This window comes from Colias eurytheme, chromosome 9 (assembly GCF_061535395.1).
Source record: "Colias eurytheme isolate Ceu_HAF_F1 chromosome 9, ilColEury1 Martin Lab GWU primary, whole genome shotgun sequence".
Lineage (NCBI taxonomy): Eukaryota > Metazoa > Arthropoda > Insecta > Lepidoptera > Pieridae > Colias > Colias eurytheme.
In genome coordinates, this window is record NC_142988.1 from 5,148,584 (window position 1) to 5,173,537 (window position 24,954).

A 24,954-nucleotide genomic window follows, 5' to 3' on the forward strand; every position below is an offset into this window, starting at 1 on the left:
ATACAATATATTGTCTGCATAGTTTAACAAATTACTGTTTATCATAACTTTTCGTATCATAAGAAGTTCGCATACAAAATTTTATTAATTAAATTGAACTCGTCCAAAAACAAACAACAAGTGGTATAACCAATGTTTGATTTATAAAACAAATAACCACAACACAACATGAGATAGTATTTTACGCAAACGGTCCTAAAGCGGGATTGTCTGCTTCAAACCGAAAATAACGAGAACATCTGTCCTAAACAAACACTTCTACGTGCGTATATTGTCGGTATTACACTTATTATCTTACAGGAAAGAAACGTAATCCTCTAATTTCACGCGCTCTCTTCAAAATGCTGAGCCACCTGAGGCCAGTAAATTGCGATAATTTTGGTACACGCCGCCTTTTAACTAACGTACTTTATTTTATGGCGGTAACTAAAACATTGAAACGGCTCATGAGGTAAAGCATTTCTGTTTAACTACGTTTTTGATATTACAGAATATACGCATTTTGCTTTTAATAGAAATATAGTATAAAAAACAATTAAACATATATGTCCATACTAAAACATAGCTAAATTTAAATAAATAAAAAAAGAAAGTAATGCTAAATGACACATCGTGTATTTGAAACGTTTAAATCCGTGACGATATATTTAACACTTAAAAATGTAAGAAAACGAAACGATTCCGTAAAGTTTATGTTTACATAGACTATGTTTATTTAGTCGGTCACAGCTCGGAACCATTGACGTTTAAGTCGTGAGTTTCTAATTACAGAAAATCCAACATTTGATACTTTGACAAACTTGGGATGCGAAACGTTAAAGCTACGTCAACACGAACCGAACAATCAACTTCGAAAAGGTTTCTTCGTGTAAAGGTTTTCCATTCGCTTGTGAAATAGCTCTTTGCTTGATGCACGTGATTAAGACGGCACGTGTGGTCGTACCTTAACAGAAACAAATGAAACGGTGCCCATTGAATAAATAGAACTGTGCACGGAAATTTCAACTGTAAGACGTTAGCAATAGAGCCGGTGTAGAACAAAGTTTCTGATGAGCAAACTGGTCCGGTTACTTTGATTTGCATTGCATTCTATTGCGGTCGCAACGAGGCGGTCGACTAGACATTTGACACGTTGCCGTCGACAACATTACATCTATAAGCCTTCGATAAGAGTGAGCTTACAGTAATTTAATCGGAGTTTTATAGACATCTTTAACTACTGTTCGTCAATTTTTATCGGTTACTACCACAGATACTTTATATGTAGCGGACAGAGGTTTAATATTTAGCACATTTATAAAATTAGCAATATTTATTTACATTGTAAAACGTGATTGATCAAATCAGTTTATATTTTATTTATCACGTATGAAAATACAATAACAATTATAATGACCATGTAACTTAACAAAACTGCAATATCATTTTAACAATCATGATAAAAAAAGCAAGCGATAAAAGGTACAACAAACACTCTACTATTTAGCATATTTCTATTTGTGTTACGAATGTACGAAAATATTATAATACCCTGAACGCGTTTCCATGCAACAAAATCATTGCATATGCAAAAATAATCGCATTTTAAGCGAAAAATGAAATAATGACATCTGACTAACGTTCACGCATTTCATTTATTGTCGCTTAAACAATTTATAAGTAACGAAATTATTGTGGAAGCTCGGCTGAATCAAGCACCGGAGATTGCGTCGCAGGTTTCTGCACAAATCGTCTAACTCAATCATCAGCGTGAAAGTATCAAATAAAATTTGCTCCTGGCATCGACTTTAAGCGAACACGTGAGACGCTTCGATTCACCACAAACGTCATAAAAACGTAATGTTAAAGAAACACGTCTCTTTAGCGTGACGATATTTCCTGTCAAACAAAAACTTCTAATCTTCATTAGTTCACGTGACCGGGTAGCTACCTCTCCCAGTATCGTGTTCAAACAAAAAAACTACCGTGAACATGTCTCTTCGCGCTCCTTTTTCTTGACAGCGAGATGTCAAAAACAAGCATGCATGAAGCTGAACATCAATCAAAGTGGGTTGCTTATTTTTAGATCGCTTTCCGGAACGATTCTTGCTCCCAAAGATCAATGTTAAAGGTCTGCGCTTAGAAATCGTCGATAATTCAAAAATTGTTTTGTTCTAAATTTATGAAAACGTTTGATAGATCAAATAAAAATGTTGGAAAATTAAAAATATAACTATTGATTGCAAACACGCATTTAAGCATCGCTGTAGCTACTAAATCAAGCGACTAACGCTGCTGTATTAATAAAAGCCGTTCCCAACAATCACATACAAACGTCGGTACGTCCAGCGTCATTATATTCATGCCTGCTGAATATTTATATTCAGGAAGCGCTCCTAGATTTATAGCTTTGTTGAAATCGTGCTAAATGCTTCTGTGATGGTATCGTCGCCGTCCATCATGTCAATGGTTTAGAATATGAAGGCATAATGAGATGTTTAGCACATAAACACGATGTTCAGGAGTTATGCGCTGTAAACGCTACATTTGTCGCTCGTTGTCCATTTAATTGATTCTCACAAACTTTTTGTTAATACAAAATTATATTAAATATTTTAGTATACAAACTATGGCTTTATATCAGCAGGGTAGAGCACTTATCTTCACCATGAAGATGGCAACAATATTTCAATCTCCTGGATCTCTGCCAAAAATTTGTTTTTAATGACGGTTTATACGCACATATGCTGATGTTTTGGTATTCTCTATTGTAATACTATACTCTCTTTTGAATATATTTCAGTAAACATGAACTCACAAATATTTTTTTCCGTAAGTTAGTATTTGTTTCTGTTCTCTATTATTTTTCCAACACAAACAACGCTTTACAAAAGAAAATTGTATTTTTAATCTGTGCAACTCATATTTAATACATTGTTATAGCATCTACTAAATTTATAACATAAATTAAAAAGATAATTTAGACGATCCTAAATTGAATGTAGAAAAGTCTATAAAGATGGAAAAAATATACATTAGAATGAGTTTTATAGTCACAATAGCAATCAAATAGTTCTTAGAAACTTCGAAAGAATAAAATAATAGTGAAGGAAAACAACAAAAATTTCAAGAGAAAGAAAAGAATATCCATCCGATCACTACGGCGCATTATTGAGACGAGCGGTTAATGTACAGATTTAAACACCGCAGTAGAATTAAGACACATGTCCATCTGTCATCATCAGACTGAGCCCTTTATTGGGTACATTAGTTAATGACGTACCACAGGCCAGAGTTATTTTTTAACGCATACCTATAACTCAACGATCCGAAACACCAACTGATTATTTATAAATACAGTAGCAAAGTCTGTAATACGACTCGACAGACAGTTGCTAAATTTCAATGTGCTCCAGTTTGTATTCCTGGCCTCGGCTTTCACGGTGTCAGAATATAAACTTGACGGAACTCTTCACTTAGGACAAATATATTCGGATCTAAGATTAAAGCACACTACCGTTCTGATTGAATTCTCATGTAACATTCGAAATAAATTTGACCTATAAAAGGTTTAAATTCGAACTCCCTACTCGGAATAGAATTTTAATATCCATTTTATAAATAAAATTAAAACCTGATGTGCAAGATATAAAAGAATTTTAAGGATAAATTAAATCCGAAAAAGCTTAACGACATCTGCCATTTTACAGCATAAATCTATAGAAAGCATTCTATTGAAATTATTCATAGAACCAAATCGAGCCCAAGTTTTGTAGACCCAATTTTTGAGTTACTTTCGTATGAAGAGAAGGCACTTTATGATCTCCCATCCTATTTTCTGAAAGCACTTTCGAGAATCCATATTGCTATCCATTTGGCTACAAGAATACTTCCGGACCATTCGATTCGTGATGACTCATGAACGGGCATTACTTAATTTTCTTTCAGATTTTTTTCTATTTTTCTCACGGTTGCGTTTAAAATATTCCAGGTTTAAAAGCAATTTTGCAATTTATCTATGTAGGTACGTGAAATATTCTTTAGCGTTTACACCGATATTAAAATAATCGTCAGATTCACGTTAGTAAATCGTAAATCTTTTGTCAACCAATTTTGCGTCGTAAATCTTCGGTAAAGTATAAGCAGTAAATATGCCCACCTTTTTGCTAAGCTCTAAGTGTCTTACAAACTGTACAATCGATCTTTCGCCCTAAAGTCTGAAGGGATGTCGGCAATAAAGACGAGGAAAAATATTTATAGCCAGCGTTATATTCGTGAGAGCATGCTCGCGAACATAATTGCGTTTTCTAGTCGTTGTGACATCGTTTCGTGTCTTTATAGGGCAATTACTGCCGTTATCTGGCATTGATATTGCATCTAATTTATTCATGCCCCTATGTACATTTGAATAACACATACCAGCTGCGCTGACCCTTGTATACGTTTTATTCTAAGAGATTTCGCGTCTTTCGAGTCGCTCCATTATCATAAGGCAACTATTATGCGTTGGCAAGTAGAATGCTTATAAGAGAATATAATCCCGCGGTCGTGGACATTGTGAAATAGACTATTTTTATGAATAAGATCCTCTTTAAATATGAACATTTTAACAAGACGGATTCGAGAAGCGCGTTTTATAGGAATACAATAACATACATTCTCTAAGTTACCATTATTATAATTTCCAGAAACTATGCGGAAATTCTTGTAATGCAAACTCTTGAGTGGTTATTTAATGATGAAAATCGTTCTTCATATCTTATAACAATTAGAGCATGTTTCTCAACAGAACATTAACATCACATTATTATTTTATTGTCTCAGTTAACGATGTGTGTTGTGACATGTGTCTTGGTTACAATGTTTGTGGTAATTTATTAGTACTCAAAAACGTTGACGATTTAATACCAAAAATAATCCGTACAAGTGTGGGTTTTACAATTTTGCAATCTGTACCTGTCATTCTAAATACCTGTTACAAAATCTATGTAATCAATCTAAACCTTCAAAAACGTGAATACCTACTCTCTAACAAACACAAGTTTTTTATAATATACTAGCTGTCCGCCCCGGCTTCGCCCGTGGTACATATGAAAAATAGATGTTGGCCGATTCTCAGACTTACCCGATATGCACAGAAAATTTCATGAGAATCGGTCCACCCATTTCGGAGGAGTATGCAGACTAACATTGTGACACGAGAATTTTATATATAAAATAAGACTAGCGGTCCGCCCCGGCTTCGCCCGTGGTACATATGAAAAATAGATGTTGGCCGATTCTCAGACTTACCCGATATGCACAGAAAATTTCATGAGAATCGGTCCACCCGTTTCGGAGGAGTATGCAGACTAACATTGTGACACGAGAATTTTATATATAAGATAATATTGTTTTAGCATTAAAATTGTATCAAATGATTGTCTAAATATATGTATAACTGAAAAATCGATAAAATTATTTTTTCGAGACAATAGGAATGTAGAAAATAACATTTTTACTTGATCATTCAATTAAAAAAAAATAAGTTTAAATAATAAAATGATGTACTCTTTTATTCAGCAATTTTTTAACATACTTTATCAAAATCCTTGTAAGTTCAAACCTTGTAGATATGAATTTCAACGCTCCCACATTCACTATATATCTCAAATCAGAACCAACAGTAAAGAAATTCGAGTTTATTTCTTGATAAGGCAATCTATTATCGCGGCGACATCCTGATTTTTTAACTATCAGATTTTGTTGTAATGTCAACACAAGTTCTTATCTAAGGCACTCAAACATGCGTCTTATCAAATGACGATGAACTATGTCGCCGTCAAGACGACAGATTATTTTGACTGTTTCCCTAGCACGAATATGTTGCAATTGTTCCTCACGTGGTTGAATCTCTGTGTAACAAGATAGAAACTCATTTGAAACTTCCGCGCCTATTAAACGCCTTTGCTTAGAAGTTGTACAGATTAGACTGTATTCGATCACTACCAAACACTGTCTTTAGTATTTCTGTATATCTGCGCCTTTCCTCACTAATCAAGTTACAAATTGACTTTACAAAACAAGTATAGTAATTGAATGTCCAGCACGTTGGGAAAACCGAGAGTTTAGACTTGTAATCTTTAACGAGAGTAAACATTTGCAACATAAAATCTTAAATGCTATTTATACAACGTATTTTTCGAAAAGTTTTATTTCAATTTAGCGTCAGTTGTCAACTCTCGGCACTATCGAAAGTGTATAATAGTGCGTATTTCATATCTGTTACTATTCTAATCGTGATGGATAGCATACGAGCATTGATTACTATTTACGTACACAACGCATTTATACTCTTTGTTAAACAAACTTTAGCAAAACAAAACATCAATCTGATTCGATAAACAAGACTTTTATAAAAATAACTTTGTATAGCTTTTGTATTAAAAATTATTTTTATACTTTTAAAATAACGGCAAGTAACTGTTTATTATTCTCTATTTTTAAAACCCTGTATTTTAATTAAACTCTGTTTTTTTAATAGTATTAAAATTCTTAACTATTAATCGCTCGATTTATCCGCTTAGATTACTTAATATAAATGCCTTCCTTCATAACGATTACTAAAATCTACACACTGATCATTTTAAACAATTAAATATCTATACATTTAACATTTAAAAGGCCATACATTATCAAAGAAAGCATGAATCCCTTGAAAAATCAATTAATTTTACGGGCCACAAATAACCGTCGGTATTCCTTCGACGTTAACAGATGAAGCATACGCAATACGCATCCAGGCCTCCAGCTATTTCAGCCGTAATTATTACGTGGTCCGCACGGCGCACTCCCGTCACTTTCAGTTCTATCTCATATTGAGATAACGAAGACGAATCGGTATTAGCCATGACGCATAACAAATTATTCCCCGTCTGAAGTATTGAAGTAACTGAATATGCAAGTTAAGTGTTGCTTTCCTGTCACGGAAGTGGACAGTCTGTTAATTTAGTTGTTACCGGTTTTTGTCGGACTCTGCGGACGCTAGTTAGCTAGTACAATCTAATTTTTAACGTGCAGCCGAAACCACACGTTTGAACTTCAACGCTTCTAGGTTTTGTAATTTCATTTATGTTGCCTTTTCATTTTTAACTGACTTTTAATGTGGACATGTGAATGTGTTTTATATTTACGACTGATTTATTATGGTTCAATCTGAACCCTTTGCTGCATTATGATTGATTACTTTAATGATTGTTTTATTTTGAGTTATTGTACAAAACTTTATTTTAACATTGACATGCATAGGTATATCGTCTACCAAGAAGCTTATATCGTCTACCTGTGTATTTAAATTTTATTCGTCAAAATAAAGGAAACAATTCTATTACTTTCTACTTTTTACAATTCTAGCATCACGTTTTCACACATTTATATTGACTAACGCTAATAATGTATCCACTACAAAAACTTGAATGTGCACAACATCCTATCAAAACAGAGAATTGTGTGGTATTAAGATAATCTCGCATCTCTATTACATTTCATTGTGTTTTGTTGTGGAAACTATCTGTCTACTAAGGATAGTTAATCAGCATGAGCATTAAAAGAAAGGGTCTTAGTTAGGATAATAAAGTTTGAATTAATTTCTAGGACTTTATGTTAATGAACAAGATTTAATTACCGTTTTTTATGAAGTACCATTTGTACATATAGAGTTGAAAGTCCATGTTAGTATCGGTAATCGGTAACGTAATTTTAAAACAAGTCTATAAAAAGGAAGGGTTGAATTAACTCACCATGTCATATTTGTTTTTTACATTATTATACCTATATAAATACTATATACTACCCTACTATAAAAGGTAGGACTGATATTTTTGGAAGTTATTAGGATAACCATATTTGTTTCATCATGGTTTTCACAACAACAAATTTTTTCCCATACTTTTATGATTATAGATGTGTGTATGAATACGTCAAATTAAATCTACATCAAAGAAAATTTCAACCAAAATTTTGCCAATTCTGTCACCGACCTACATTTATCTGTTCCTTTTAAGTTAAATTTAGAACAATGAGGTAATCTGTTATCAAGTGGGCGATGTTATCCATCATCCAAGCGATCCATCGTCATATGTCTCTACTATCAAGTATCAATTCTTGACGCACTCTACATAATCGACTTTGCTATTCATTTGAACGTCGTTTCAACTTTGCTTATGAATAGTAATGGGACAGTTTCTTGCAAACATTTACATGTTGGTTTATACTCCGTTTTAATAGTATACAAATTGGGAATGATTTATCGCTTTTTACTAGTTTTCTCTTCAATTCACAAACTTACATTGCTGAATACTTTTTGGCAAAATATTTACGTATCATTTTATTTCATATAATGTTTCTATAAAATTTCATTGGGTAATATGTGATACCACAGTATAAGTTAAAAGCATTTTCTATTCAACCCACATACTAGTATTTAGTCCGTTTCTATAGTAAGTAGGTAACAGCATTTCAATATTGAAAGATGAAATGTACGTATTGACTCATAATCTTCTCTGATATACGAGAGCCTTGCATACATTTTCTACTATTATTTTTTTTAATATCACCTCAGAAAAGTTTTTAATTAAAACGAAAATGAATAAGTTCGAGCGTTATGATGTTAAAGTACTTAAACTAAATACGAAGTCTTCGAAACTAGTTATGAAATATGACATCGATTTAAGCGCCGTAGTCAAATTGTGTTAAATTTAATGTGAGAGATTAGGTAGGTCAAAGTGACATAACATTTTGTCACGTAATAGGATTACACGAATATTCCGAACTCCCTCTAACGTCTCCCTCCGTTGGGTCGACAATTGTTTTTTTACTCGCTTAAGTTGTAAAGACGATTCCCGGCTCGATTTTATGTAATATTTATTTGGCTGCTTTTTGCTACATCGTTTCGTATACAGTATTGATGGATTTGGAAATGTATCCTTTTAAATATATGTAAGAAAACGTTATTTTATTGTGTTCGTTAGGTACTAGCTAAGAAGTGAAGTCAAATGTTATAGTTAAAGTTAATCCTACATTCATCGATTCTGTCTTACAGTAATTACTTAAGTACTTGGCCATCGTAAAACGCCTTTTAATCGGTTTCAGCAATATGTGACTCAATCATCGTAGCTATTTATTTACTATCTTCTTTTCTATAAAAACTTTTAAGAATGTTTAAATTTTAATGATAAAAAACAAACTATTCGAATATAATACAAGAAGTAAAAATATCGTATCACGTTCACGTAAAAAATGTAATAACAGGGTATTACGTAGCATGCTGTACAAACTTGTCTCGTGGTTGTAGAGATCTGGCCGAGGCGAGCGGTTGCGCGTAGCATTTTGTTACACATAATCGGATTAGGAGCGAGTGTCGTCTGCCGGCGTATGCGCCTTGTACGACGTCCGCATATAAATACGATTCGGATAGCATTAACTAGCTACTTCGGTCCCTCGCTCTTCCTAAAAGACTACCCTCGTTTACTGAAACAAACTCATTGTTAACGTTCACAAACGCAATTTTACGCACAAACTACCTTTTCTCGTAAGAATCGAACTGAGAGATTAGTAGAGGAAAAGATTGTACGATCTCAAACAGAGGCGCGTATGTATTATATGCATAAAGTGAGGAACGTAAGACGGGGGCCTCCGCCCGCAGACTTCCATTACATGGATCAGTTACCTTGCGCTCAGGTTCACTGGCTAAAACCCTTCCTGCACCTTCCAAGATAACATTGATGATCCCTTAAATTTTAACACAATTACGTTCTAACAAAATTACTTTAATATCAATCTACTCGACACAGACAAGAAGATTTAAAACCTTATAATTAAGTGTGATAAAGTATAAAATAATGTGCATAAAATCTAAAGTACACAACAAGAAAAAATAAACTAACTAATAATATTAAAATGAACTAGTCGTGCTCTTATTGTAATCATGCATAGCGTGACATCGACGTTAGACGCTAAACTAGAAAGCTCAGTGTGGGTCTCAAGCGACTAGTCTACATGTGAGGTATGCTTCCGGTGGTTCCCGGGAAAGATCTATTTATGCGTGATGTTCCGCATTTATTCTGTTCGTGTCAAGAAGCTGTGTTAACAGGGCACGAGCGGTACAATCGACAAAATATTTCTCTCCGGAATCACGACGGGCAGACTGTACAAATGGAGTGCCTCACTTACCAAACTGGAAGATGGCAACTAAGGTGCTCCACCACAACTACCGCTTGCGTAACCCTGGGAAAAATATTTTTCTCCGTGAATCTAACGTGTAAGTTATTCTTAATACAGGTGATTGTTCTTATAATATAAGGTAGGTAGATTATCTCAACATTACTCTGTGATTTGCTTACGGTGTAACTTAGATCTAACATGCTCACTGTTCATTACTAATACTCAGTGATATTCAGGGTTGTCTCTGGTAGCCTCTGCATAGAGGAGGTCGCTATGGTGTCTTATACAGTTTGGTGTTAGTTTTACTTAGGGGACTGCGTTACAATGCTACGTCAATGTAAAATTAAAAATAAAACACTAAACCCGCTAATCGGTACCTACGGTAAATAAAAATCTATTAAACCAATACATTTTTGTATCTATAAATACACCTCTATAACACACATTTATATAGCAACTGGGTACTAATCGGTATTCTTTATACGGAACACTCGTTACGGAAACAATAGTGAAGAAATTAAATTGTTCATCGAGCTACGCAATTCAATAAGTAATTACATACTAATAAATTTCTGCCATTTTATTACCATTTGCGTTAATTCTAAGATGGATGAAATTACCTGTAAAAGATCATTTATTTAGTTTTTCACACTTTTCGTCGATGAATATAAAACATTTTATTGAAGGTAAAATGTGTATAATGTATGGTTTTCAGATTTTCTTCAGGTTTTCAAGTTATGAGCCAAAAACGTAATATCGAAGGTATTACTGACAGCTTAAAAATGGCGGAGAAAATACATACTGCAATCATTTCCAAAGGGTGAAAGGTATTACCTAAGTAGCTTTATAGATACCTGCTTATTAAACTAGAGAAGCCGTAGATAATATGATTCAATACAAACATTTTTGAAGAGTAATCCTATTAAAAAAGTCAGGAAAGTAGAACTAAAAAATAACTCACACGTTTTAAAATATTTTAATGTAATCTTAAACTATCTATGTTAGGTATTGTAAGTATTAATTATAAATATTAAACTTTAAGTCATATCTCTACTCTCATGGTTGATTTAATTTTATAAATTTCAACACAATTCTTCAAAATTTATTTATTACTTCTTTAATTTTTACGCCAGTTGGTCAAAGTTCTACGTAAACTAAACAGGTTTATTCAGATGACAATGATAACTTGGAAGTAATAAAATTCATTAATTACTTTACAAAGATATAGTACTTATATAAAACAAAGTATGAATAACTTAAATTGTTTTTTGAAAATATTATACCTATTAACACTGTTATGTTTATCGTTATCCTGACTTTTTATTTTCGTAATAATTGTAGTTAAAATAAAATAATGATGCCTAAAATAATTTTAGGAATGAATAAAGTGATTAGAATTTAAGCGCGCAGTAGGATATGCTATGTATTTGGAATAATCGTAGATTATTTTACCAAGCAATAATCTCATCAGTTAGTGGGAATATTGAAAACACATGGCATGCTCATGGCATGCTATTAGAAATGATAATTATTGCAATGCCCTTCAACAACAATGCAATAAAGGCACTATGTGTTCATACGGAAACGTAAAATTCACTAAATACTAGCAGCAGATAGCAATACATTTATAAGTTATAACGTACGGCGTAATATCGCTTGCCGCAGTATTGCGCGTATTCTTGCACAATCAAAGGTATTAATTACTACGCAATGCAGAAGATAATATACAATATACGATTGTTTAGTCCCGTTTGACGTATACCATGTTTATCTTTTATTATTTCACGTATTATCTCACTACGATACTATCACAACTTTTCCTAACTCGTACGACTTTGTGTACCCGATAACGTTCCGATAGAAACGAGATTTATCGCACGATGTTTGCTTTTATTTTTAGTGTATAGAAGATCACATATTAGCACTTTTTATAACATTTTTTTAAGTAAAATAGCATATCTAAGTAAGGTGAATAACACGACCCGTGTAAGTATAGTGGAAGTAGTAACCTAGCTCTACATTGCACAATGATTGTTAATCATTTACAATCACGTGTCTAGTTTTTATGCAAAAATGACTGAAATAGTTTTGCCAACTTAAGCCTGCAGATACCTGCATAAAATTAGAGCGCATGTAAACTGTTCATTAGAATTCAGAATCACAAAAAAGAAAGGCTCAATTTTAAATAAAAATATGGCTGAAATAGTGCAATCCGCTACACCGCTACAATGGCCGTGTGAACGAGTACGATTTGTCATGTAATTCATTATATTAAAAGCAATTGTGAAGCAAACAAACGGACAATACTGCGACGCGTGCGGGTGCGGTGTCCGGCAACGGAGGTCGGCCACTCATTGCGCTCGCCAATTGAGATAATGGCCTCAAATGCAGATGATTACTGACCCATTCATTGGAAACTAGCTGTTAGTACTTCGCTGCGTTCGCGATTTATATCATTACGATACGGTACACTTCTATTAAATTAACTTAACGTTAAACACTGCAACCGATGAAATATACGTTTATTATAAATTTAAACCACCGGACACCGGCTTGTTTCAAGCTTTGTTACATTTTATTGGCATGTTAGAAATAGAAATAGGATATTGTTTAGCATTATTACATGTGCTCTATAATTTATAGATGCTATTTGTTTTATGACTGCATTTGATATATTATAGAGTTGTGAAAGGATGGTATAACATCTGGTTATGTTGTGTTCAGCAGAAACTGAACATAGCTGTCCAGTTTATTAACATGTGCGTGAAATTTCTAATTTATAATTGTTAGGTATCTACGATAGATTTCATTCAACTCTGGTATTTTAAACATTGTTTAATGCGAGATAAATCCAATAAATACATTCTGCTGCCACTTCTCACACGCATTCATATGATAATTTTTATGATTATGGTCTATAAATTGTTTCTTTCTAAGCCACAGCCTACCATAGAGAATTAGGTTTTTGCAATGTATACTAGCGGAGATTTAATGAATTTTAAATTTATTTATCTACAATAAATGGTTATGCTGCCCGTACATGTTTGTTTAATTTATTCGCGGTATAGGAACATTAAAACGCATACGTTTTAACACCGGGTCAAGGTCACAATGCAACTCTATGGATTGCCTCCTATTATTCACACCGCATGACGTTATATTCTCTTCCACGACGCCAAATGTCGTTATAAAAAATCCTTTTTTATTCCACCCAATAACTGATAAAAACAACTTAATATTATAACTATTATATTTATATAATACTAGCGGCCCGCCCCGGCTTCGCCCGTGGTACATATGAAAAATAGATGTTGGCCGATTCTCAGACTTACCCGATATGCACAGAAAATTTCATGAGAATCGGTCCACCCGTTTCGGAGGAGTATGCAGACTAACATTGTGACACGAGAATTTTATATATAAGATATTCCATTCTTTACTTTCATTTGAGTTTCATGATAGAAATTAAATTATATCGTTTAAAATATGAATCAATAAATACAGATACAAGTATAAAATCATACATTCTCCGATAGCATCTCTTTCAGAAATAATTCAATATAGAGCGGTCACACACTACATCACTTTTTACGAGTTCCCTCTAAAACTCAATTTTAGCGAAGAACCAAAGTGGATGTAAGAAATAAATCTAATTTATTGTCAATTAGTTTATAAGTAATTTGGTATAATTTTATTAGTATACAATGCAATAAAATTCAATGTACCATTTAGTCGCGCGTGGACTAATGATTTACACGCTAACTTTCGTCGTAACTGAGATTTACGGTGTCACACAAATATCTATTTTTGAAGTAGTTCGACTCTTCACACTTTAATTATAGAATTACAATATGACGAGTACTATTTTAGCATTCGCCTTGAGATATAGCTCTAGCTCTAATAGATATATATTACTCATTTATTTAAGACATTAATTACTATCAATTGCCGTATTATTAATCATAACGGCTGTAATAACTAATAAAAATAATTTATTGTGGGCTGCAGTTTTCATACTAAATCTTCTGGTGCTTCTTTGATTGTCATTTTCAAACGGAATGTTATGTAACAGCGTGGGTTGCTATAAATTAGTAAATACTTTAGATTTTTTTATCGTAACTGGATGAGTCAATGTAATTGTGAATGATCATTTAAGGTCATCAGGTAATATTTGAAAAAAGGAAGAAAATAAAAAATTTAAACAATAATGTATTTCCCATTCATGGGGTTGAAAGTGTAACTCCTACATAAATATAAAAACAACATCCATCAAATGCTTATATATATGCATTATGCATATTGTGTGGTCATAATGGGATCGAAATATTTTATTGGCACGAAACACTTCGCAGAACAGAAATGTCAACGCAGAGTAAATAGATTCAGGCTTTTTTAAACTTCATTTTTGCATACGTACGAACGTGCCAAAAAGGCCAGAAAACATTTTTGTGCAATAAAGTTATTACGCGAAGCTATTATCGCCGAATTTCGTAGGCAAAATTTCGCTGGAACTAAAGTGTTTTTATCGCACCTATGAAGTTTATTCACAATCAGATATTAACAAAATAGTTTTGCAATTTGTGAGCTAAAATAATACCATTTGATTCAATGGATTTATTTTCTCATTGATGATCGTGTTTAGATAGACGTGATCTAATTATGACCCGTAATAACGTAGATTGCGGAACGAAGTTCAGTGACGTGACAAGAATCTATGTATGCGGCCCGGTATCAGTTAATAAGTGGATTAGTGCATCGGGCTATCATAGGCCAGCGATGCAGTGCGTGCGCGCAGCACAAAGGTCGCCCGGCGTAGAACGAGGTCTGTCCTTTGATTACGTAAATTAGTAATATGCACTGGAAGAAACAACAATGTATCGAAAGACAAGACAATTGTTAAATGCAAGTCATGTTAGCTATCAATATTTTCCTATAGTTCTTCGATATCGGAAACTGCTATTCGAAGAAATATTATAAGATTTCGAAGTATTTTATACTTTTTTGGTTACATCGACGTTACATTGCATCAACGTTTCTTAACGAGACAAAGGTTTGTGTAAATTTAATCTTACGCTACATTATTCATATTATGTCGTGAGTTTTTGCATAAAAGTAAATTACCTTGAAAATGTAACATCCATTTTCAACTAACTAGAGTAGGTAGTACGTACTAACAAGATAGCTATCCAGTTTATCATCTAAATACATCGCATGCCAATTAGCGGATGTTTTATCATATATACGAAAGTAATTCGCTAATAGTTTTATGATTCCATGCAAATTAAATTCAAATGCATATTAAATAAATGTATTTATTTCATGTTCCCGATCTTATCACGACACATGTTTTGGCAGCAATCCAAGCACTTTCAGTTTTCACTTGAAATTGGGAATCCTGTTAGCGAATTACAGGTGTGTTTCTAGGACATGCCCAATATTTTAATTGGTGGGTGATATGTTATCCAATATGATGTTATGAAGGTTAAACATCGATTAAGAAAATATTATCTGATAAAAAGATAAATATATATGACTTAATAATTTTTAAGTTCTATACTTACTGCATCATTATATATTGTATTTCTTATATTGCATAATACACGTGTAGGTACTATAATAATATTTCTCATCCGTTTAGCTATTTCTTACTAAAGAAATCCATACATTTTTTAGTGCGATACAAACATACTGGAAGCAAATGTAAATGATTCCATTAATTAATCACGTTACAATTATATTAACGAGATATTTATTCATGCGTAGATTAATCATAAGTATAATTTCTTTTAACTATATGCTATGTTACACCATTTTTAAAGATTTGAAAGTAAGATGAACAAACACATCAATATTATTGCGTCATTTAACCTTACATTAAATACTTACAATGATTATTTTTTTCTATACAAATGGATTGTTTACCAGACTGTTAATTTATATTGGTTACGTCGACTTTCATTAAAATTTCTTAAAAAATACATTTTTAAATTATTAAGATGCCTATGGTATCTGATGGGTATCTATGTATAATTTTAGTAAAGGAACACATGAAAACTCATATAAATCACGTAATTACTCTCGACAGCATCGAACTCAATAAAGTTTTAATTAATGATGCATGGCATGCGAACAATGCAGTGATGATCATCATATTTATCAAATAATCATTTGCCAATACAGTAGCACCCATTGTTATAAGAATCGCTGTAATTTTCATTCATAACACAACGCGCGGTTTTCGTAAAATGAACGATTATTTTTTTATTTATTTATTTGGTAATATTATTAAGTCAAACAATTTTGTCTGTAAACTTAAAGACAAATTGATTGTGTTTTGTTTGTACCTATTAACATGCATGATGTTATGGTGGGGTTATAAATTGTGTCACGTATACTTCATTTCTGTAACCTACAAAATTCTCATTTATATGACAAAAATCCTTATTAGTAATGTTTACTGTTTACGTTAATTATATAAAAAATCAAGGAAAAGTACTTATTATTAACTACATATTAACTTTCAATGTGTCATAACACAATACGACACAAAAAACAAATGATAATTCTATTGTTTTCCTCGTGATTTTGTCACAAAAAATACAAAAATCATACGCCATACATTAGAATAATTTTACGTAAGTTCCTATGATATCAGACTGATTCCCAGTCAAGGTCAAAGATTGATAGAAAAGATCGCGACTCATAAATAAAAATGCGAAGGGGCAACCAGATGTGTTTATAAAAATATTAGCTTTAGATAAAGAGATTGTATTATTTTCCATGAAAATAGACGTATTTCAGTTATAGGTGTTTTGGAATCATATCAACGATAACTTATCTTTTGTTATTGTTGAATATTTTTATTTTTTACCACTCGCCCTTAATTTTTTAAACCTTTTGCGTACATGAGTATTGAAAATACATGTGCCGAATGCTTTTTTAATGGAGACAAAAATTGAGATATGTTGTATCAAAAATCAGAGAACGGTTTTTAAACCTGTTTATATACAAATTAAAAAAACTTTGCTTTTAGTAGTCGCTTGACGCTGCCGTCAATTAGCATGTCTTTTGAAGATGCGCTTCTTGGTCACGACGTGTATACTAAACGTCATAAGGCTCAAAGTAGGAATACCCGGCGTGCGCTTTTCGCCCATGATTGCAGAGTCTCTTGTGTATTAGCACCGGCATGTTATGTGACATCTCTAAAGAAGTAACGCGAGTCGGCAGCGTGAAGTCGTGTGCGCGACATATGAGTAATGACAACAGCGTAATAACGTGTGTCGTCTGAACCGAACGTTTCCAGATGTGCGTCTGAATGTATGGCTTGCAAGAGTTATGCAATGTAGAAATATTTTGTACGACTGACGTATGGAGCAGAGACAATATACGGCTAAAATATATCTAAATCTTTACACCCTATACCGCTACAAACGCACTCCGCAGAGGGAATTGATTAGTTAAAATGTCACTTCGCTATTTCGAACTCTATTTACAATTTACCTACTCTTCATTTGATAGATTTTCTGTAGGTTCGTAAGAATGTTCAGCAATTTATTTAACGTTCAGTATTAACATACCATCCCACATTCTAAATGTGTGAAACAATAAATAAGACCTACTTAATAAGCAGATAATAAAAACGTTTTTATTTGTACGATTGAATTATGTAAAAGCTTTGGAAGATCATGAATATGGAGGTATCTAAAATATCGCTGAAATGTTAGTTACCGAGCAATATAAACGAATTGGCTTGAATTGGCTTGTAGAGCAAAAACAAATCTAGCTCTACATTTCATAAAAGTCATTCAATTTTTGTAGTTACATTAATTTATTACATGTACCCACAATTACACTACAGACTACAATTAGATATCGGATGAACATTATTCTGTTACATATTTCTACGTATATCTAATATAGTTACATAATTAAAAATAGCAGGTAGGTATATTAATAGATTTATGTTACGAAAATCATCGTCGCAGTTAGTGTTGCCGCTCGATAGTCCACTATCGATAGTCTATCGATTAACTATCGATAGTTGGGGAAAAGCAATAGTATCGATAGCACTATCGATACTATCGATAGTGTCGATACTATCGATAGTATCGATAGTCCTATAAGCGTAAATACTATCGACACATAGCAATACCATCGATAGTATCGATACTATCGAAGCTCAATATCGAACGAACTATCGATACTATCGATAGTGTCGATACTATCGAAGCTCAATGTCGAACGAACTATCGATACTATCGATAGTGTCGATACTATCGATAATATCGTCCCATCGATAGTGACCTTTTTCTCGATAGTATTGATTTATCAATAATATTATAGTGGATGACAGAGAACTAGATGTTTGGTTATAATACTTTTCAAGTTATCTATTGGCGCTTTGTACAATCCATTTTTTTTAGTTCGTTAATTCGTAATCCAATAAGCCCATTGACTGACCCATTATACCAAGAAATCGTGAACAATACTATTGCACAATTTACTACTATCGATAGCTCAAAACTATCGATAGTATCAGTACTATCGATAGTATCGATTGTAGTTGCAATATTCAGTAGCAATAGTATCGATACTATCGACAGTATCGATAGTATAGCAACTATTGGCAATCAATACTATCGATTTTATAGATACTATTGCAGTTCATCAATAGTATTCCATGATTAACGCTATCGATAGTATCGATAGTATCGATAATATCGATCAATAATATCGATAATATCGATAATATCGATACTATCGATAGTGCTATCGATATTCTGACTTATTTTCAAGGTCAACTATCGATAGTCAAACTATCGATAGTTCGGCAACACTAGTCGCAGTCGATCCGAGTCTTTTTAAATAAGACTATAATTCGTTTTGTAAAAGAGGATTATGGTGCGATTGGCAGTAATGTGGTCTTTGGGAGCACATTCTATCCTCTTCGACCGTAGGCTAAATCTTTTCCTCCTTAACGTGCCGGCAGCCAAATGGCACGGAATATTAAACGCTTATTTCTTGCCGATATAAAATAAATAGTCCCGTTTATTTAGCTCACTTCCTGTTTAATAACTTTCATAGTTTCGTTCGTTCCAAAATAGACGGAAACTCTATCTATATTTGAGTTTTGTTTGATACAATATACCAACCTACTTGCTCATAATAATAAAATGCACATCATATCACACTATTTATTATTTGTTTAACTAGTGGGTCGTTTAGGACTTAGTTACTAAGTATATATTATTCAGGGATGTCGAGAGTTTGGCAAGCTTTGCAAATGGTCAATTAAAATAGTTTGAGACGTTCAATAAATCTGTCTTTATCCTTAACAGAAAGCAAATGTCGTTATAGAAATGCATAATTACGTTTGTGTTGTTAATGTAAATTTTATTAATTACTGGCATCTTAATGTTTATACAACAACTTTATGTTTAACTTTGAAATGATATCTCATTTTTCAACAACATTAAAATTATGGACAAACAATGTTAAAAAATCATTCAAACTACCTAATGTTTCTGTATACTGTCAGAATACAAATGGTTATTATTGGCATTATTGTTGATTTTTTAAATGGATTTGGAGTTTGTCTCGACATATGACATTTATTGGAGAAATTAAACTGGATAACCATCAACTCTATCTATTTTGCTCTACCATACCTACTACCAATGTAAAATGTAAGTATGTATAAACTTGCATCATTTTCATTAAAATATATACTTAGTCTTTGAAGCTATAAAAGGCTATTTGTGTATTCTATTAATCAATTAGGTATGGGTTTTGAAAACATCATTTAAAATCAGTACCGGGAAAATTAATCGCGAAACCCTCTTAAAGAAATCCGGACACATATCAAGTGTAGGTAAATACACATCTATTTTTTGCACTACAATACTAAACATTCGGGCACTCAAAATTGAATACTTGAATTATTCACAAGGAATACTAAAGCAGTAAACCGTAGAAGCGATATGTTTAATCTGAACATTACCAGAAACTTCCATCAAATTTTACGTCCATCGTCATGAAGTCAGGACCGTATATTTGGATTTAAAATGTAGACCTTATGAGGCAAATGTATTGTGCAACATTACACTATTCCTTTATCAGGCTACAATATTTTACAATATTCATCAGTATACCGCACCATTACTACGCCACAATAAATCTCTGAGGTAAACCTATAAATAGATGTTCACGCGAGTAACCAATAATAACACATATCTACTGAAATAGTCTGTCAACAGTGGGTTCCATGTCGAAACTGTCGTAAAATATGTTTTAACCGAAACCAAAATAAAAGTAAAATCCTGTTGCCGCGGTAAGACGAAAAATTTTCTTACACATAGAGTTCTGAAATCGCAATAATGTCGTTCGCGTATTAGCTTCAGTTTTATTATTCATGAATTTATGAATTCGTGATATTAGAAGAAGGAAGACGTAAATCGGTTTATATAATTTCTCATACGATTTTGTTTCATACAAAGGGAATAAAACGTGCAAAATGCATATTGGATAGAATTTTCAAAAAGCCGAATAAATTCTGGTGTAACATTTTACCTCCGGGCGTCAGTATTAAGTTTTCAGGTAAGAATTGAAGACAAATGAGTGTTTATGTAAGTTTTACTTCTATAACAAATCAATTGTATTGTATAGAAGTTACATTTTAAGCAGTATTTTTTTTTCTTCCAAATACCTACTATCTAGATATGTTTTTGTAAAATCATATTACGAAACTGGCAGGACACGGGACGTTAACCAAAATTCATAGGTGTCCATGGAACACGTAATTAGGGAAATTGTTAATTTCCTCTTCCAACTTTACATGAAGCGCACTTGATAATTTTCAGTGTACAGTAAATCTATACAAATACAATCGACACTAATATTCTGCCGTGTTTATTTCTGTAACGTTAAGTCGGACAACGTAAATCTTGAGCCGGCGTGTCAATGATATGTCAGGCGCGCGAAGTGAGCCAGATAATGGAACTCAACCTTTTGTCTAACCAAACAAAACTTATTCTTGAAACACTTGTAATGTTACCTACTTATTTAAACGGTGAACATCGCTAACCTTGCTCGTTCCGCAATGTTATAGGTACTTTGTTGAAATATACATAACTCTATTATGTTTATTTGCATGCACATTGTATCCATCACCATTGAGATGATATTATTAAAAATGTACAAAACAAAATGCCTAAATCTTAATAATGCATTTCCTACACGTATTAAATTCCCAATAGGTACTCATGTTAGTAGAAAATTTAATTGGCTTCTTCGTTGGTATCTATTTCTCTCGAAGAAAATGGATTTTCCAAACGTCTTTAACATACTACATTAAAAAAATAAACAATAAATACAATTTTAAATGGAAAATATTGCAACAATTTGTGGAATTATACACCTACATACTAAGATAGTTTTAATAGAGACCACATTTAAAAGTTACAAGCAAATTTTTAAAGTAACCCCAGACCAGTTTTTTTTAGTTTTTATCTGTCTCTACGAAATATACGAGATATATGAGAACGGAATGACTTGGAATGAATAATATTTAATTATCTTATCACAGAGTATACCTGTATAAACACAAATACGTCAGAGTTCACTGAGCCCGACTCTACAATTTGTTCATAGTTCAATTTAAATTACTTTTGGCCTATTCACGTTTATCATTTATACGGAAACAATGACTATAAATCATTGTTTTTACTAAAATTACGATTCCTAATAATAGATTTTCAATGCGTGTGCGATGATTTATGAAAGTTTTGCAGAAATACATAGCGAGTTAAAACTATTTAAGGATAAATAGGTCATATGAGTCGATTATTTTCCTATCAGTTAGGTATGTATTGATACATCGCGAATCTGAAGAATTGGCATAGACTTAGGATCAAAGTGCAGCGTGGGCGCACGACCTAATACCGCGGGCGGCACATCACTCGCGCAGGCGCATGGGACCTTTTGCGACTCCACTTGTATAATTATTATTAATTACCAACAATGCGTTACCATTTATATTCCCGTTCAAATAAAACATTCCTATAGAATACAAATGCTTTATTTCTATTGTGCTCATAAACATGTTTACTCATTCTGATAAACTATCATAATACGGATATTTAATTGACTTAATCACGTGTCTTCTAATCTAGTCAAGTTATCGTTTGAATAAACAATTTAAAGACAACAAGGTCTTAAATAATTTGTAATACTTACTTAATAATCCAATTTGAAAATTTAAGAAAGAATAAATCATTGATAACATTATTAAAATTTAATCCATCTACGATAATAATCTGCCCAAATTTTTCAGGTTGAGGTTATGTTTTGAAAACTGTTTAGAATATAAGCCGGCTATAAAATTAATGCACAGAATTTTTCACCAGAGCATTCAATACATAAAGACCAGTTTCCTTTGAAGCTATTATATGAAACAAAATGAAATGGCAACTGAGCCTGCGCGCGCATCCGGTATGGCCGCCATCGGACACCTGACTGCTGTTACACCTTGACATCTTTACTGAATTACAGCACGAATATCGTTTACGATAAGCCAAACACAATCAGAGCTCTACCTTTTTGTCATAACCTTTCGGCAAACACAACATACCCCGCACGCACCGTCAAAAAGTTTGACGCGCACCCGATCAGCTGATTACCAAACTTTTACCGGTGTTTATAAAATGCAAATGCGATTTTTGTCACTGAAAATGTAATCTATTTCGCCTTTTGCACGTCGAGGGACACTCTTCCGTTAATATAGTAAACGCTTTAATTCAACTCGATCGTCATCGACGTATGCATCGGGTGCATGCACTTCCGTAGTGGACACGGAAGTTCAGCCGGCGACTTGCGTACCTGGACTAGTCTGCCAGCTTAGCCCTCCGACGAACATCTTCCTGCAATACAAACGTGACGTTTAGATGCGGTAACCGGCGGAAGGAACTCCACAATAACTATAAGCCGGATACAGACACGTACCCCGGGTCGTTGGGCACCTCACCGGGGCCGTTGGCCACATCCTGATTTTGGGTTTCCATGGAAAAAGCGCCAGCGGCGTGGGGCGGGCCGACGGGCGCACTACGACTACGAGCGAGCGACGACGCGGCGGGGACGGCTCCCGTAGTCGCTCGGTTACACTACCGACTACCGGCACAAGACTGGCGCGGCGCGGCGCACCCCTCCACGCAGCGAGCGCCGCCCGCCTCCCCGCCGCGAGCGCCTCCGCATCGATTCATTCACTCCGTATACAATTATTCATACGAGCCGCATGGTGGACGCGGGCTCGCGCGGGCAGCACCACGTGAGCGCGCGCCACGTGCTCGGGCGGCCGCCCCGCGAGCACGCCCACCGCGCCGCACGCCTCCGCGCCGCAGCCGACCACCCCCGCCCTGCCGCTGCTTGCTGAACCCCTTCCTCGCTAATTACTCCCTACCTAACAATATACACTTGGAATCATCCATAACAATTATTATAACACGACACTTACCCACCTGCGACGAGTTTCGAATAAAACTTTTTTTTTGAGAAAAATAAATCTTCATAATTGAAATTCTTGCGCCAAAATTGTAAGTCTGCCAAAACACCGTGTACGGGTGCGACTTTCAAACTTTCCTCGTAGCAAGAATTGTTTCGTAGCAAATAAATTAGCTACGTTATAATTTTTTGTCAATGTTTTAAAAATTAATATACCTAGAGACATTTATAAAAATGAAATAGCTATCTACTAATTACTTAAAAATAAATATCTGCTCTATATTGATATTTGCTCTATATAATATCTATGTATTCATTGTACGACATAGGTACTAACGCACTATATCCTACCGTAGTCTACGTAGCGATTCTATTGCTCCAAATTATCATTGTTAAAAATTCACAAAACAACCGGAGCAGATAGCATCTGTCAGTACGAAGAAATGCCGTTAAAACGGCGACTGATAGACTAACATATGTATTAACAAATAATTACAAGACTGTCTGTCATATTTTGAACAATTTATACGTTATCCTAAATGAGCAAAGATACAACATTTGAAAATTTAGAACGATATTGAAAAATATTACCTATCTGAATCGACAAGAGTCAATAGAGTAGAAGGATCGCCCTCTTTTTCTTACAAGAACATTAATTAATCTAAAAATATATTTGTTACTCTTGGGTACTACTCAATAATTGCATAGATGTAGAGACACACAACGGGCAGCGTTGGCCCAACAAATGTTAGTCAATATTTGCCGCCATTATTACGTCGATATGAATAAAAATCTGAAATGATTCTACACTTTAGTCACTAAGTAGAGGCAACCACTAAAGTTTAGTGGTTGCCTCTACTCGCCCAACGCTGCCCATTGTAAAGAAGGCCCATTACTCTATTATGTAGGTACCTACTAAAAATGTGGAAAAATGAAATCATACATACGTTGCTTAGTAACTCATCGTTTAATATCTACAAAGTTACATATGAATAACAAATAGCACGCAAATATCCAAAAACTGAAGAATCGTGGAATGGAAAGGGCGGGTTTACATTATAAGCCATTTTAAAATTGAATTGGAATATGATAAAAATAAACAATATTAAGAATCGATGTGAGAGAAGTGTGAAACATTTTTATAACTTTGTTTTTTATTTTGTATTCTAGGTAATTACGAGCTTACAGTTTATAGTTTAAACACATATGTTTCCTACACTAAACCTACTACAAATAACAACACTTTTTTGTAGCAGACTCGAAACTCTAAACGATTTTTCA

At 33.6% G+C, this 24,954-nt stretch overlaps 1 protein-coding gene across 1 annotated transcript in view; it reads right to left on the bottom strand.

The window, feature by feature from the left end:
• Rbp6 (RNA-binding protein 6) overlaps positions 1-23,358 on the bottom strand; it is a 387,192-nt gene extending 363,834 nt beyond the window's left edge. Inside the window, exons 1-2 of the mRNA XM_090105937.1 lie at positions 23,179-23,358; positions 23,056-23,096 (exon numbers count right to left, since the gene is read on the bottom strand). Of these exons, the coding sequence (XP_089962063.1) occupies positions 23,056-23,096; positions 23,179-23,237 (100 nt within the window). The 5' untranslated portion in view covers positions 23,238-23,358. The remainder of the gene's footprint in view (positions 1-23,055; positions 23,097-23,178) is intronic.
• Between the last annotated feature and the right edge of the window lie 1,596 nt (positions 23,359-24,954).